General features: G+C 38.7%; 1 protein-coding gene across 1 annotated transcript in view; it reads left to right on the forward strand.

Moving 5' to 3' along the window:
* The first annotated feature begins 349 nt into the window (after positions 1-349).
* LOC111602512 (putative uncharacterized protein DDB_G0271606) overlaps positions 350-16,553 on the forward strand; it is a 114,297-nt gene continuing 98,093 nt past the window's right edge. The window contains exon 1 of the mRNA XM_023319593.2: positions 350-1,751. Within this exon, the coding sequence (XP_023175361.2) occupies positions 819-1,751 (933 nt within the window). The 5' untranslated portion in view covers positions 350-818. The remainder of the gene's footprint in view (positions 1,752-16,553) is intronic.

Genomic DNA, 16,553 nt, shown 5'->3' on the forward strand with positions numbered 1-16,553 from the left:
GCGGCGGTGTCGGCGTCGCAGTCATCGCTGTCTGTGTTTGCGTTCGTGTGAGTGCCGCTCAGCCAATCTATCACTGTGTGTGTGTGTCTGTGTGCGCGCGTCAGTGTGTATGTGTGTGTGCGGCCGGTGTGCGTCTGTGTCTGCCGGCCTGCGTCTTCGTCTGTGCCAGCGTCTGCTCTGCTCTGTATCTCTGTATCCGTCTCGGCAGCGTCGCCATCGTCGTGCGGTTAAATGTTAAGCATACGAAGTGGAAATTAATTTATGGCAAAATTTAATAATAAGTGAGTGCCGCAACAACAACAACAACGACACCCATAACAGCAGCCGTAGCAGCGGCGGCAGCAGCAAATAAAATATATAAAGACAATAATTTTGAAAATATTGTGCCGCCTGCAGCGACGTCAGCGTCGACGTTAGCAGAGCGCAACACGCGCGCCTTCAAAACATACTCACACACACACACATACGAAAATATACATATGCAAATGCATATAAAAGCTAGCGGCGCATCAAGCGCCAAGCAGCGCAGCGCCGTCGGCAAATGCAGCAGCGCCTAAGTTGAAAGAGAGAGAGCGAAGAAATAGCGGAAAAATGCGCGAAAGAAATGAAGTTCAACAAATTGTGCCAAATTGTTAAAATGCAAAACAAATAAAAAATAAAAAATAAAAATATACAAATAAAAATTCATAAAAATTTAAATGCAATACTGAACGAAAATGTAAGATGTAAAAGCTCGCATAACAGTTTTTTAGCAGCAGAGAAAACAACGTACATAAAACATAGAGTAAACTATCGAGCGTGTTATCGATAACTGTGCGATGACCGATTACGTGACGCCGATGATCAGCAGTGTGCTGAAAAAGTACCAAACGAGCGCGACGAAAAGTTTGCAGGGCCCCGCCGTGGCGCTAATCAAAAAGGAAATAAGCAGTTCACCGGAACCACATGAGCTGCACACGCATGAACCGGCAAACGCCACAGCTAGTTCCGCTGCTCACAGCGAACGCAACCAACAGTTATACGCAGCGCCGCTGCCGCTGCCGCCAGAGCTGTCGCAGCCAATCTTAACACAGCCGGACACCGATTGCGGCGAATTGTATGAGACGCGCTTGGAGGGCAAGGCGATTGGCTGCTTTTCGATGGGCGGCGAAATGCGTTTGTGCTTGCCGCAATTTTTGAACAATGTGCTCAACGATTTTACTTTAGATCAGATCAATGGCATCTTCGAAGATCTGGGCATATCCTGTTCGCAGTGCACACCCGAACAGCTTGTCGAGTTCAAGGCCGCCAAGATTTTGCCAACGGATGTGAAGGGCAGCGGCTTGATCACACGCACCGATGCGGAACGACTCTGTGCGGCACTTTTGCATCGCTCCGATCGGAACAGTTATGTGCCCGTCGAGAGCCTGGGCAAAGGAGCACTCAGCTTTCAGGTGTATCACAAGTGCTTTGGCAAATGCGAGGGCATCTGCACGCCGGATATGTATTCGTATCAGAAACCGACGTGTATTCAGTGTCTGGAATGCAATTGCTGGTTTTCGCCACAGAAATTTGTTGGTCATGTCCATCGCAAAGTGGAAAATCGCACCTGTCATTGGGGCTTCGATTCAAGGAATTGGCATGATTATCTCCATGTGGCGCTCGATGTCGAGAATCGCGAGAAATATCAACGCATATTGGATCAGCTCAAGGAGGTGGAACTCAAGGAAATGCACAAGGCGCAATGTGAACTGGATCACAAGAAACGAAAGGTGAGCGAGCGATAATTCAAATTTGTGATTCAATAAGGGAACCAACACATTAGCTAACTCAAAATATTAGAATGAACTACTAGTTCCTAGTTCCCAGTGCTCACATTAGTTTGCTAAGCAATTCTCAAAATTTCATTTCGAAAGAATTTAATTCTTGTTGAATTTTTGTTACATTTCGAATATGAATTTGAGCTTTAAATCTCTGATTGGGAAAGAAAAAATGTGATTGCAAATTTTATGCTTAGCACACACATAGACACTAATTTGGTCCAAATATGTTGTCTTTTCGCATTTTCGACGTGATGCCGTTAAAGCTTAGACAGACAAAAAAATAGGTTGTCAGCTCGCTGTTCCTCTAATTATGTTTCGTCTTGAGCCCTCAATTTGCTCGCCTCCAATCAGATTTGAAAAGCGCCGTCGCTTGCTTCACACCTTCGGCTACTGCAGCGCCCACTAGCGGCTATTGAGGCGGCGCCATATTTGGTTGTCACTGCTGCTGTTCTTCTTCTTTTTCGTCTTGTTGTTGTTGCTCTTTTATTCTCATTCACATTTCGCATTCGCATTCAATTCGATCTTCTTTAACGACATTTCGTCGCTTGCGCGCCCGTTAAAAACTCATAAAAATACAAAAGGCGAAGTCAAAAGCTGTGTAAGAAAGATAGCAATAGCGAATTTGTGGCAGTGCGACAGAGCAACAAACATATAAAAATGCGCAGCATTTAAAATTATGCAAATATTTTAATATAGTGTGAGTGTGTGAATGTGAGTCTGTTTTTTTTCTTCTTAAATGTATTCTTATACATATATTTAAATGCCAGTGCAATGTGCTATCTCTTTCTCTACCTCACTGCACCAAAAAAAAAACTGCCGTTGATCCGGCCACGTTCGTTTTTTTTTTGTTGTGTTTATTTATTTAAACTACTTAATTTTATGCTTAAACAGCGCACTCGATTTTTTTTGTTGGATTACAATAAATACCAGAGTTTTTTTAGCTGTTGGTTTGGCCCAAAGCTATTTTTTTTTGTCTTTTTGCTGCTTGCAGCCAGCGCGTCTGCTGTGGCCGTGGCCGAGGCGGTGACGGCAACGACGTCAACGTCGACGCTCTGCAGCGACGACAAGTTGTCTCTGCAGCTGACGTCTGTTTGCTGGCAAACAGCAAAGAACAATGACGAACGTTGATTATTTTTAGTATGTGCGGCGACAATTGAGTTGTCAATTTAGTTAAATCGATCAAAATAGCGCAAAGCTGAAATTGAGAGTAAGAGAGCGGAAGCACAGGCAGCTCACGAATTCCATGCACGCTCGCTTCCTCTCACTCTTTCGCTCTCTTGTTAGCTAATTAGCTCCTTAGTTACAGCATTTTCTTATACATTAAAATTCGATAATAAATTTATCGATACGGAATTGGGTTTGCTCTGATTGTGCTTTTGAGTAGTTTTTTTTTTGGTTGTCATTGTTGACTGTGCCTTTTTTCCATTCGCACCAGCTTCAATGTTAAATATTCAGCAAATATGTAATAATAATGAGCAAAAGGGTTAACTGAAAGAGCCAGCGGCACAGCGCAGGGATAGCTGGCTTTAACGGTTGGCGCAAACCGGTTGGCGATTGTCTGCTGCTGTTGCTTTTCGCTCTCTCCCGCTCTCCTTCTCTATTCGCCTTTGCTGGGCTGCCGCGCAGTCGCAGCAATGCCAATAACCAGCGGCGTTTCGTTGCGCAAAAAAGGAATACACAAACATTTTGTATGTATGTACGAAACAATAACAAGCAGAAGCAGCGGCAGCCAGCGCTGGGTGTAGTTACCGCAGAGCGCCCCCAAACGGGCGCAGCATGCAAACAAACTTGCTTTCAAATGCCAATGAACGTGATAGACGACGATGACAGCTACAACAACAACAACAAAGACAGTAGCGACGCCTCTGACGGTGTCACGAGGCGCAGACATTGACTGAGCAGTCGGCAGACCTTTTCATATGTATGTAATTGTGTTTTGTTTTTGTTTTTCTTTGCCCTTCGCAGAGTTGCGGCTGAGCTTTTTTTGGTTTGGTTTGTGTCGGCGCCTATGTGTGACTAATCAAATTGGCAGCCCTCGCAGTCGCAGTTGCGTCGCCTGTTGACTTTCGCTGCCTGCCTCTATATCTCCCTCTCTCTCACGCTCTCTCCTTCGCTCTGCTGCTACTTACATAACCCCAAAGTGTTTTTGCACTCAAGAATCTTCAAATGCGCAAAAAGAAACATTTTTTGGGATAAAATTTGATGTTTTTAAACTCAGTTTCAACTGGTTTTGCTCTTGTTGTTGTTTATCATAAAAATAATCAAAATTTACATACAATTTAATCGTTAAAAATGTATACGTATATGTAAATGTATGTTGTTTTTACTGTTTATTTTGTATAAAAATTTAGTTTTAGTTAGTGTTTTGCTTGCTTTTTGTTTGTTTGTCACTCTTTCAGCGTGTTTTTCTGGTTGTATGCATAGCACGTTCGTTGTTGCTATTGTTGTTGTTGTTGTAATCCATATATTGGACTTATACATACGTTTATCTTATCTCGCTCACACTTAGCCTGATAACTCAGCGAAAAGTTTAGCTGACCACGTTCAACTTGCCAAAAACAAAAAACCTTAAATTAATTTAATATTAAGACAAAGGGCGAATAAACACGACAAAAAACTGTAGTCAGGGTTAAGTCCAATCGCATGATCCATGAAGCGCAGCTGATAAGATCGACAAATAGCTAGCAGCGTAAAGCTCTCCTTGTGACCAGCAAGACACGTGTGCTCTCCCTCTCCTTCTATCTCTCTCTTTTTCTCTTTCTTCTCTTTTGCTTTGATTAGTCTTGTGTTTAGCTAATTGGCGTATCATGCAGTATTCGCTTGCAATTAAATTTGCCTTGGATTTCCCCAAAAGATATTTCAAATATTTTTATGTCGCAGTTTTGAAATAGTTCATGTGAACAGTTCATGTTAACTGCTAACTCTTAGGGGTTCACAGCTTGAACTAGTTATTAAGCAGGTGTTTTCTATGAGCCTTATCTACCACCCACAAAATTCAAAGTCTACTATATATATAATATATATATAATATATATATTAATATATATTTATATATATACATATAGATCTGTATTTGCTTATATTGCATGCATATGAATATTAACCCCAGGGATTTGCTTCGCTGAGCTTGTTGTTGGCCAAGCTGACAGTTGGCGATGTGATAAGCGCGATAAGCTCGAGAGATTGAAGCTTTGTTGTTGTTGCTGTTGTTGTTTCTTCTCGGTTTTTGCTAGGCTTCGCTCTCACCCTCACTGGTTGATCTAGTAAAAACCCGCTGGCTAGTCTCGAGACCTCCTTGCATCATCGTCATCATTATGATGATCATGATCATCATCAGCTTGTCATGTGATGTTCGCTTGCTTTGCTTGTTTTTGATACCCTGTGTCCATTCAAAGAGTCTAATACAAAGAGTATATTGTAGTCGTGGAATATTATGTGTCGATCAGTAGGATTCATCTATGCCTGTAGAAGATAGATATATACATTCATAAGTCTTCATATGTGTACCTATATTTAGCACGATTTCAGAGACTGTAAGAGTGATTGAGCGTTAAATGTACAATATTAAATATTTCAGAGAAATCGATATGTATCGATAACTAAATTGAGTTAAATTAAATAAATATTCACTACATATATATAATCGATAAATATTGTCAGCAAAATCTAAAATGAGGTTATTATTAGATATTCTAATACATCGATAAATATCGATAGCTATTTGATGTAGTTTTTGAAGATTGTTGAAAGTTGTCATACTTCTCTATATTATTGCATAAGATGTTATACACCATTTTACTCAAATATCGAGTGACAAGCCATTGCTAATTTGAGTATTTTGGTAAGAGAATATTTTTAGTATTTAGGAATCAGCTCATTGCAGGTCAACTCTTAGCCGATCATTCCTGACTTAAGCTGCCTCTCTGGGGCTTTTCTATTATGGTCTATAAGAGTAAAAACTCAGACGGACGGAAAGACAGCGGCGCACAGGCAAAGTCTGTGGAGGTGCGGCCGGTTCTAGGCTGGGCTTGGGCTTGTTGGCTGGGCTCAAGTACAACTATGAGTACTGGGTACTTGTTGTTAGTTGGTGTTGTTGTTATTGTTGCTGTTGCTGTCGCTGGGACAGGTGTGTGCCTGGTTGGTGCCTCGAGTCTGCCGGACAACGTTTAATGCGTCGTTTATCGTTGATCTTAAATCTAAATAGTTTGCCAGTTGTTGTTGTTGCACTGCTATTGGTGGCCTCCGGCAGACTAGACCCAGAACCAGACGCAAAAAAAACGGCTTAAAGCGTCTGCTCACATCTTCTGTTCTCTCCGCTCTGCTCTCCACTTAGCAAATATTTAAAAAAAAATCGTTCTCATGTTGATTTTAATTAAGCCCAATGATTAAATTTTAACGTTCGACCGTTTTTTTTCCATTTTATTTTTATTGTTGCTAATGATATGTGATGTGTTGTTGTTGTTGCGTATCGTTTTTCAATTGATTTGAGAAATTCGTGTTTATTTTTTTTTTCGCATTCACACAAATTAGTGAAAATATTTAAATAACCGAAACGTGTTTCCAAATATTTTTGCTTACACATATAGATACATGTACGAGATGTATGTATATGTATCTCGATACACATATTTACATATACATCTATTTTTTATGGAGCTGCAAAACTGTTATGTAAATATTTTGTCAACGATTCGTTTGTTGTTGCACTTATTATTGGCATCGGTAGACAGCTCTGAGATCGTTGTTGCTTTAAGGTTACACCAGATATTTTGGTCAGAAATAATTATTTTTGATAAGAAATGTTTTCTGGGGGGCTACGTATTGAAAGTAGAGCTTATTCAAGCTTTGAACTCTGTAGTTGTTGCTTTAAACTGCTGCATATTACAACTCAATGTAGTAGGATTGTCATACTAATTGAACTTGTACTTTGCCAGAGTTGTAGTAGACGTTTTTCTATATAAACTAATTTATATATATATTTTATAATGTTTTATAATTTTTCGTATGTGAATGTTATATGAATAAGAAGAGTTTGCTTCAGGAATCAGTGTTCAGAGTTGTCACCAGTACTTTAGCAATGTTTATTTATTGATTTTCAATTTCACATTTTTTGAGTTTTAATCATAATCTTGCGTATACTTAGTTTTTAGTGAATTATTAAGTAGCCGATCAGTAGTACGATTCCGTTAAGTCCATTTACAATGCAGAGTTGTCGCAGCACTTTAATGTGCTCTTGGTTTTCCATATCGAAGCAACATTTACTATACAACTTTTGGCCTACAGATGTCGCTTCAGCATGTTTATATAAACATTATGTAAAATATCAAGTAGCCGCCGCGTTGCTTGCACTCAAAACTCTGAGTGGTAAAGCGTAGCTACTTTTTTTTTACATAACGCAGTGTCTTTGATTTCCCAATGACAATAACAATTTTCGTTTCGACTGGCTTTAGTCTTAACCGATATCAAGTAGCCGAGGTGTAGAACATTATCTATAAAATGTGAAAAGTAAAATCAGAAATTCAGTTTATTTGTCTTGCGCTTGAAAAATAAACTGCGCACTGAAAGGTCATTGCGTGTTCGTCTAACTGGACTTTGGAATTTATTCTTTTTATATTTAATTTTATTTACATCTATTTATTTTCACTTATTTTACTAATAGGCAATGACCTCGTTTTGGCTATTTGTTTTTATTGTTGTTGTTATTGTATTAGTTGCGACTTAAAATGTGTTACAAATGTAGCAACTTAAATTGTATATAGACTATGTACAGATTGTGTGTGTGTGTGTGGGTTTTTGTAATTTATAATTGAATTGAAGCTGCGCAGCTGATAACATATTATACAAATATATGCGTATATATATATGTATATAATATAAATATATATAAATAAATAAATATACATATATATAAACAAATATATATATATAAATACATATATGTATATATACAGCTGTGTTCACAAAAATAGTAGTGCGACTGAGCACTAAATGTTGGACAACACAATTTGGTGCTAAACACAATATTTTGAAAACAATTTGAAATGAATGTCAAGATTAACATAATTAATATGAATTTAAATGTTTTTGTGGTTCTAATCTTAGGAGTACGTGCACTAACAACTTTGCATTTCTGTATTAATTCTACCTCAATTTTTAAGTCTACCCTATAAAATAATAAAAAATTGCAATTCCTATCAATTTCAATAAATATAATATAAAATAATAGCATAAAATATTTTTTTTAATTTTATTATTTATTTTTCCAAATTTGTATCTCTACACTACAATTTCGGCGAATAGTCGATTTTCAAAAATATATTAATTCCAAACGAAAGCAATGGGATGTTTTTGCAATTCTATTCTTTACATTCGATTTCAAGCAAAAAGTGTATAACTTTTATTTTCCATCGGAAAAGTTACCTTTCATTTGTTTCATGTTTCGTGAAGTGCAGCACTACTATTTTTCTGAACACAGCTGTATATATACATATAGATATATACTATATGTATGTGCATTACACATAGTTTCATATTATATTGTAATAACGCTTAACACTTAGTATTTGCCTTGCGCTGTGATTCCTTATCTCTCGATTGCTACACTTGCAAAAGCAAATGAGTAAGAAAATTTCATAAGCCTCAGAGGTTTAGTTCCAAAAATAGTGATATATATTAGAACAACATTTTTCAACTTACTTGCATGAACCAATTTGGCAGACTATATAGTTGAAAAGGGGTATATCAGCAGCAGGTCAATAGTAATCCATCTGCAAAATTTGAGTCATTTAGCGTAAATTTCCTGGGATAATGTGCAGTAGCCTTACTTAAGTGTTGATGATATAGATCTATGACTGTGGAAGATAGAGTCGTACCTAAAGGGCTATATGGGTAGAGCCAAAGGGTAAAGAAATATCTATCTATTAAGTTGTAGTCTTGGGTCGTCAAAGCTGGCTAATTTCCAGTCTTAAGCACTACAGAAATAGTATATGCCCACTTGCCACGCCTCTGGTGGGTTTATTGGCAAAAGCTATACATTTTATAAGGCAAGAGTACCCACGAGCATATGTGCCAAATTTCAAGCTTTTAGCTGCAAAATAGTTTGTACGGACAGAGGAACACACAACAAGACGGAACCAATATACTCTATTAAGTTAGATTTTTCTCAAGTAAGCGAAAAACTCTTGAGAATATGGCAAATAATTTAAAGTTTTTGGCACTATTAAAAGTGATATTAAATTGATAATTTCATGTTTAGGCCAAGATAATTCGTAGCTCTACTAACTTACAACAGTTTCGTGTCACTTGTTCGCGCTAAAATTCTTTTATATATTTATTAATGTTTTTTTCTTGCTCACTGTGCGCGGTTGCCTGATAGCTGATAGGGCTTATCAGGCGCGCCATTCGTTATCGCTGGCAGTTGCTTATAATTATAATATATATCCCCCATTTCGTATACCCCATTTCGTATCTTAAGAACCACGTCTAAGCGTCGTCTTCCGCGCCAGACGTGACAGAATTTGCATATGAAATGCGAATCGCACATCTTTGCAGCACTGCTGATAGCGTAATGAAATGAGGCTGATGTTGATGGTGACGATGATGATGATGATGATGATGATCATATAGAGTCGCCAAGCGGGTTGTTTACAAGCGATTTCCTAGTGTCATTTCCCATGTTCGCGCTCGGCCCAAACGTTTCCGTCAGACGTGCCACACAGCCCCCCCGTTGCGCCCCTTTTGGTGGCAACAATCTGACAGCTTACACCTGGCACACAGGTGACGGCCTGTAGCGACTTGCTTCACTGGTTCTGTTACCATTTCTAGTTCTCTAGTTTTCTGGTTCAGGTTCTTGTGCGCTTTTTTTTTTTGGATCACACAGTTGATTTCCTTCCTATTTGCTTAACGGCTCTTGGGTCTGTCGTCTAGGCGGAAATTTGCAACAAGTGTGGCTCTGCCACTACCAAGCCCCCTTTGCTCAACTCACCTAACCTAGCCCAAGCTCACCTTCATTTCTATAGTTCGCACAGTTTTGAGCTCTGCTTCACAATCAGCGCTAATTGCCAGCCAATTGTAGTTCAATTGAGCTAAGAATGGCAAAGGCTTTAATAATACATTGTATGCTCGCATAATTGTTGTTAATTGATCATTAAATTACAGGTATATACGTGTATATATATACAGGTATTTTGCAGATTTCGCCAAATTTCGTTTTGCCGCAAAAGTTGCGTATTTATCATAGAAATTTCTTCTGTTAAGCGATAAGAGGCATATCAAAAATAGCAAACAAACAATCAAACAAACAACAACAACTACTATTACTACTACTATAACACAAAAGTTGTTTTTAACAACTTTATCTAGAGTTATTTTTGTTCCTGTTTTCCTCCCTCTTTTCCTCCCTGTTTCTGGGCTTCTTAGAGAGCGAAGCGTTCTTTATATGTATGGTAACTGAATGACCTTGAAGACATGAAATCTTAAGTAAATTCCTTAAAAATGTTCTTTATAAGATTTGTTATGTACTTTACAGTTATTCTTGGATTTCGGCTTTTGCAAGAAATAATCTTCTTTAAAGTAGAATTTGCATAGCTCTGGTAAAATAAGAGGAAGGAGAAGGAGAGGAATAGAAAGGTGAAGATATGAGAGAAAACGAAAAGAAATCGAAATGAGGCAAGAAAGATGGAAAGAGTTAGAAGAGAAGAAGAGAAAGAAAAGGAGAGGGTAGAAGAGGCAAGAAGAGGTAAGGAAAGAAAGTTAAAGGAGGTAAAGAAAAGAAAGGATAAGAGACGTCAGGAGAGGAAAGGAGAGATGAGAAGAAGAAATGAAAAGACGTGAGAAAAGTAAAAGTGAGAAGATGCAAAGAAGATATATAAGAAGCAAGGGAACTAATAGATAACGAGAGAAAAGGAAAAGAGTTGAAAGAAAAGAGAAGAAAATGCGAAGAAAAGTCGAGGAAACAGTATGCTTAGACGTAAATTAATAATTATATAATTCAAATAACCTTAAGTTGATTTATTACAATTAAAACTAGAGTTAATACAATCTGCGCTTGCCTGCGGTCAAACTGGTTGTCAAAATGTGTGCAACATTTGACAGGCAGTGTTGGAAAGTGTTATTTCGTGGCAGTGCTTCGAATTGACATAACCTTGTCAATAGTCAAAACGATTGGCATGTGGTCTCTGTCTATATCTGTCTCGCTCGTGCTGTCCCTTACTCTGTCTGTGTCTCGATTTGCATTGCGAAACTTTTTAGCTGTTGTGCACTTGTCAAGCACTAATTGATTGACAGCTGGGCGTAATTCGAGACTTGACAAACGCTTTTATCGAGGGTTCATTCTGATAATGATGACGATGCGGACGTGGAGGCGGGCGAGCCGGAGGAGCAGTGGGAGGCGCGCTGCCTGGCCCACTCCGCCACTTTTCAGCTGCCCGTCTGAGTGGATAAATCTCTAGCAAGTTTATCTCGATTTAGATTCGTTGTTGTTGTTGCTGGGCTGCACTTTCGTACGCGACAACAACATTGTGTTACATTTGCGTGTTGTTGCCTTTTGGTTGGGTGTTTTAAATTTCAACGGCTACTCGTGTTGAGCGCCGAGAGCCAAAAAGCCGTCAAGCGAAATTCTAGACGTTTTGCACGTCAAATGTGGCAGTTGTTGCTATTGTGTTTGTTGTTGCTGTTACTGTTGCTGTTGCAGCTGCCTGTGTTCACTGCGCATGAGTGAACATTGTTGAGCCGGGAGAGTCTAGCTATGCGAGAGCATTTGAAACAGCAACAGCAACAACAATAAGAAACCAAAATAACAACAACAGCAACAACAACAACCACAGCAGCAACGTTACCAACGACGTCAATTGTAAATTTCGCGCGACATGGCGGCAAATGCAACAGCAACAACATCAACAGCAGCAGACCCTCCCACCTACCCAATCTGCCCCGCCCTGCCTGCCTCTCTCCATTGCTCCCAACAGCCGGCATTTGCTTGTTGTAAATGATATTGTAGTCACACGAATGCACACCCACCCACACACACACGCTCACATACTCGAGCATAATAGTCTGCCAGCTTGTTGTTGGTGACGCCGTTGCATGCCACAGAACGTAATTCAACACCCGCCCCACCTGCCTCTACACAAATAGAGCTCGTAACATCTATGACGCTCTACACACACTAAGCAACATTTGCATTGGTTAGTTAGATGATCCATTAGAGCTCACATTCATTAGATGGGTATTCACATTCATCACTTATTCATATTCTTTACATTTTGTTCAGATTTTCATATTCACATATTCATATATTCACATATTCTTTTATTTATTCAGGTTCTCATATTCATACTCATACTCTATAGCAGGATTGAGGCAGAGCAGAGGCACACGCAGATGCAAGGGCAGAGCAATCAGAGTGCAGAGCAATTAGAGCAGAGGCAGAATGCGAGGCAGAGGCAATGCAGAGGCAGAGGCAAGGCAGCAGAGCATAGGCACAGAGCAGAGGCAGAGCAGAGGCATAGGAAGGCAGAGGCATAGCAAGGCATATCATAGGCAGACACAGGCAGAGGATAGCATAGGACAGGCAGAGCACATCATATTCTAGCAGCAAGCATTAGCAGAGGCACAGGCGAGGCATAGGCATACGATAGGGGATCAGATGGACACGCAATGGCAAGGCAAGGGCATTGCATACATAGCAGAGGAGATGGGAGAGCGAGCAGAGTCAGACCAGATGCAATTAGCATATGCTAGGCAGTATTCAGAGGCAGATTCATAGTCAATCAGATTCATATTCACACGCAGGGCGGATTCGTACTCATACTCATATCTATTCATAGTCAATAACATTCATATTTCCACATTCATATTCACATTCATATTCTCATTTATATTCAAATTCAAATTCATACTTAAACTTATTATACTTATTACTCTATACATACTAATATTCATATTCCTATCCATCATACATCGTACTCTTACATTCTTTGTAGGGTATCTACATTACATCAGTCTTTCCTGAGCTATAAAAATACATTGTTGCCAGCGCCAAAAAGCTCCTCCTCATACAGCGAGTCATTTTTTCGTAATTGGCGCACGCAAATTGCGCACATAACCTCAAAATGTGTAAAGACCTAGCTCCAACTACCCTGCCTCTCTCTCGGATACCCCCTTCTGAATGTCGCTTAGTCTTGAGTCGGGAATGGGGCACGCGACCCGCAGCGCAGCTAATGAAATATTAGACAAGGCTGACAAGGCGTCGAAGACGACACTGAGCTGGTAGTTAGGGCAAAGGAAACGGCTGGGGTTGGACTTGTTGAAGGGGGCCTTCGGAGGGGATGGGGGCAGGCGCTTGTCTACATGGATTCGTGTAATTATAATTTAACGTGCATTTAGCATTTTTTTGCAGCTGTTGTTTTAATGAAATGTTTGACTTGCCTCTCAGCTGTCAGCTCACTCTTGCTCTCTCTCTCTCTCAGTGAGATTTACTCTCTCTTTCTAACTTTTTCTATTCCTCTCTCTCTCTCTCTCGCTTTGCTGTTGTTTACGGAAATATTTGACGCAGCGCAGCAAATGCGAGCGACCTCTTTATTGCCAGCCAACGTCGCCCGTCGCCCGTCGCCCCACTCTCTCTCCCTCTCCCTTTCTCTGTCTCTTGACGCTGGCTTTGTGCAATCTATTGACTTTTTATACGTGACAGGCAACACTCAAGTTGTTATTGTTATTGTAGTTGTTGGCCATGTGTCTGGGCCGGCTTTTGGATTTGTTGTTGCCATCCAATTGCCTAACTAGAGAGCCCTTGCAGCTTATGCCAGCGTCAAGCGCTGCAACTGTTGCTGCTAACCAACAATATTATGTTCATCAGCAACATCATCATCATCATTATCATTATCATTATTATTATCGTTCGCCGCATTGCACTAATCAAATTGCAGTTTTGAACTTGATTTGCAAAAAACTGTAGTCGCTCACTCAACAGACGGCTATTCAAATTTTTTTTTTGCTTGTTTTTTTTTTTTTGGGCCGCACAAAACCGGTTAACAATTGCCAATTGCAGAGCAGCAACAACTGTGACTGCCAAATGTTGGCCAAATACAACCATTTTGTGGGCCAGCAGCATTTGGAACACATTCGAGTTGAAACTGAGCTAATAATAATTTTACAGTTTATTATTATATGTTTTTTTTATGACATTCAAGATGCAGAAAGTATAGCTCAGATATATTTTATATGTATTAGTGATTGACTGATTGATTGATTGAGTACTTTGGAATGTGAGCATTAGAAAGAGGATGTTGAGATATAATGCTCTGCCTCAATTATAGAAGCGAGAAATATCAGAGAGCTGTACAGAAAAGAAGATCAATCAAAAAGGAAGATCAATCATACTTTTGTTAGATCAGATCTGTTCTAGAATAAAGACAAGACCTTAGAGCATGACAAAGTGGAAAACGATAGCAGCAAAGAACGTAGGAAAGCAATAAGAAAAGGAGCAAGCATCCGAGCCTTGGAAAGAAGAAGAAGACAGAAGTAGCTACATGAGACAGGTATGAAGAGGCAATATGCAAAGGAGAGTGAATCAAAGCACAGAATCTGCCATCGCCTGTTACAGGAGATCACGGACATATGTATATAGAAAAAGTTAAGAGCGTTGCCAGCTTAACTTTTCAGTAGAAAAACATGTTGCATGCAACATTTTGGTGTTGTTAAGCTTTCGCTCTGCGAGCTAAATCCAATTGCAATTGCAATTGCAAGCGATGTGGCAGCAACTTGTTGCCAATTGCCATTGCAGCTGGCACGCCCATGCCGCCACTGCCACCGCCGCCGCTGCCGCCGCCAACGCTGCCGACATCGTCGTCTACATCGTCGTCGTTGCCGTTGCGCCTCAATTATGCCAATTGCTGCGCCATGACCTTAAAAAAGCAGGCAACATGGAAATGTCTGCGCCGCCAACAGCTTGCCCCACTTGCCACCGTGTGCTGTCGCAGCTGGCAAATGCGAGTTATGCAATTTGCTTCTCTTTTTGTATTGTGCGATGCTCGTTCATGGAAGTGTAATAAGAGAGTATATGGGTTTGCCTTGAAACTGCTGAAACTGTGGGGCGTGGCAAATTGGATATGCTTACATCTTGGACTATAAAGCTCAAACTTGGAACTTGCAATTGGAACTGTATGCTCGGTATATAGGAAATCTATACCTATATATATATCTATATCTATGTCTATATCTATATCTATATCTATATCTATATCTATATCTATATCTATATCTGTATCTATATCTATATCTATATCTATATCTATATCTATATCTATATCTATATCTATATCTATATCTATATCTATATCTATATCTATATCTATATCTATATCTATATCTATATCTATATCTATATCTATATCTATATCTATATCTATATCTATATCTATATCTATATCTATATCTATATCTATATCTATATCTATATATCTGATGGATGGAATAATTTTTACTGCTAACGCGTATTATGCAGTCGGCTATGCTCGCCTGTTTGAATCTAACTTATTCGTTTTTTCGGCTCGGCAATTTTTTCGCTAAATATTTTAAGTGGTGTTGGCCAACGAGCTAAGGTTGCAGCCAAAACGCATTTGACCCACTAAGCAGCAGCAGCAGCAGCAGCGACAACAGTTGCTGATGGCAGAAGCAATTTTCAATTTTCCATTTTCCGCTCGCGCGCATTTTCCAAACTTAATTATTGGCGCACACATTGTTGTCATTTTCATTGAGCAGTTTGCTATGACTCATAGCGACAACCTTGTCAGAAATCTCTTGCCGGGTTGTTTGCTACAGCAACAGCAGCAGCAGCAACAACTAACCGCAACAGTGGCCGCCAACAACTCATGCAAAATTCTCAAAAATTTCGTTTGAAAAATAAAATTTTTTTAAACATTTTTTTATTTTGTGGCGCAGAAAAAAATATACCAAATTGCAATGAAAAAACTCACAGACACCAAATAGTATATATGTGTGTATATATATATATATTGAGAGTTGTGGGCGTGGCCAACAACGTCGACAACAAGCGACAAACAATTTTTCGACTGCCAGCAAATTATTTTCCTCTTCTATTTTTTTTTTTAATATGCCGAAAGTGCAAACAAGCAAAATTTTTGTAATTTATGGGAATTTTGTCTGGTCTAGTTCGTAAGTGGGGCATATTAGCTAGGGCATGCGAAAAGGATAGCGAATAAAGAGAGCAAAAAGAACAAAAAAGAAAATTAAAAATTACCAAAAAAAATGTATAAATACTCATTCATAACTTTTATTACGTATACGCACAGTAAAGTATTTACCTTAAAGCAATTATACTAATCTCTTAGCTTTTAAATTTATATTGCATTTAAAAAGCTAAATAAAATTTTAAAAAATTTAATATAGTTGTAAATATTAAATACATCTTTTAAAAATTATTTCGCATACATAAAATAAATTTTTAAGAATTCATTTTAGAGTCATATATAAAAAACTTTGATAAGTTTTATTATGTATGCCTCAAAAATATTTCTAAAATTATTATAAAGTCTAAAATCTTATAGAAGTCTCTGGATTAAATCAAACTTACAAAATTTAAAATTTTTTTAAATATAATAATGCCGAATACCTAATGAAATATATGTATATTCTTACTTATTTTTATTATTATTATTAGCAATAAAATTAGTATTGTACTATTATTAACAAAAATAAGTTATTTATGTTTATGTTAATTTAATTTAAATTTAA

Source organism: Drosophila hydei, unplaced genomic scaffold, assembly GCF_003285905.1.
Source record: "Drosophila hydei strain 15085-1641.00,03,60 unplaced genomic scaffold, DhydRS2 tig00000172-arrow-pilon, whole genome shotgun sequence".
Lineage (NCBI taxonomy): Eukaryota > Metazoa > Arthropoda > Insecta > Diptera > Drosophilidae > Drosophila > Drosophila hydei.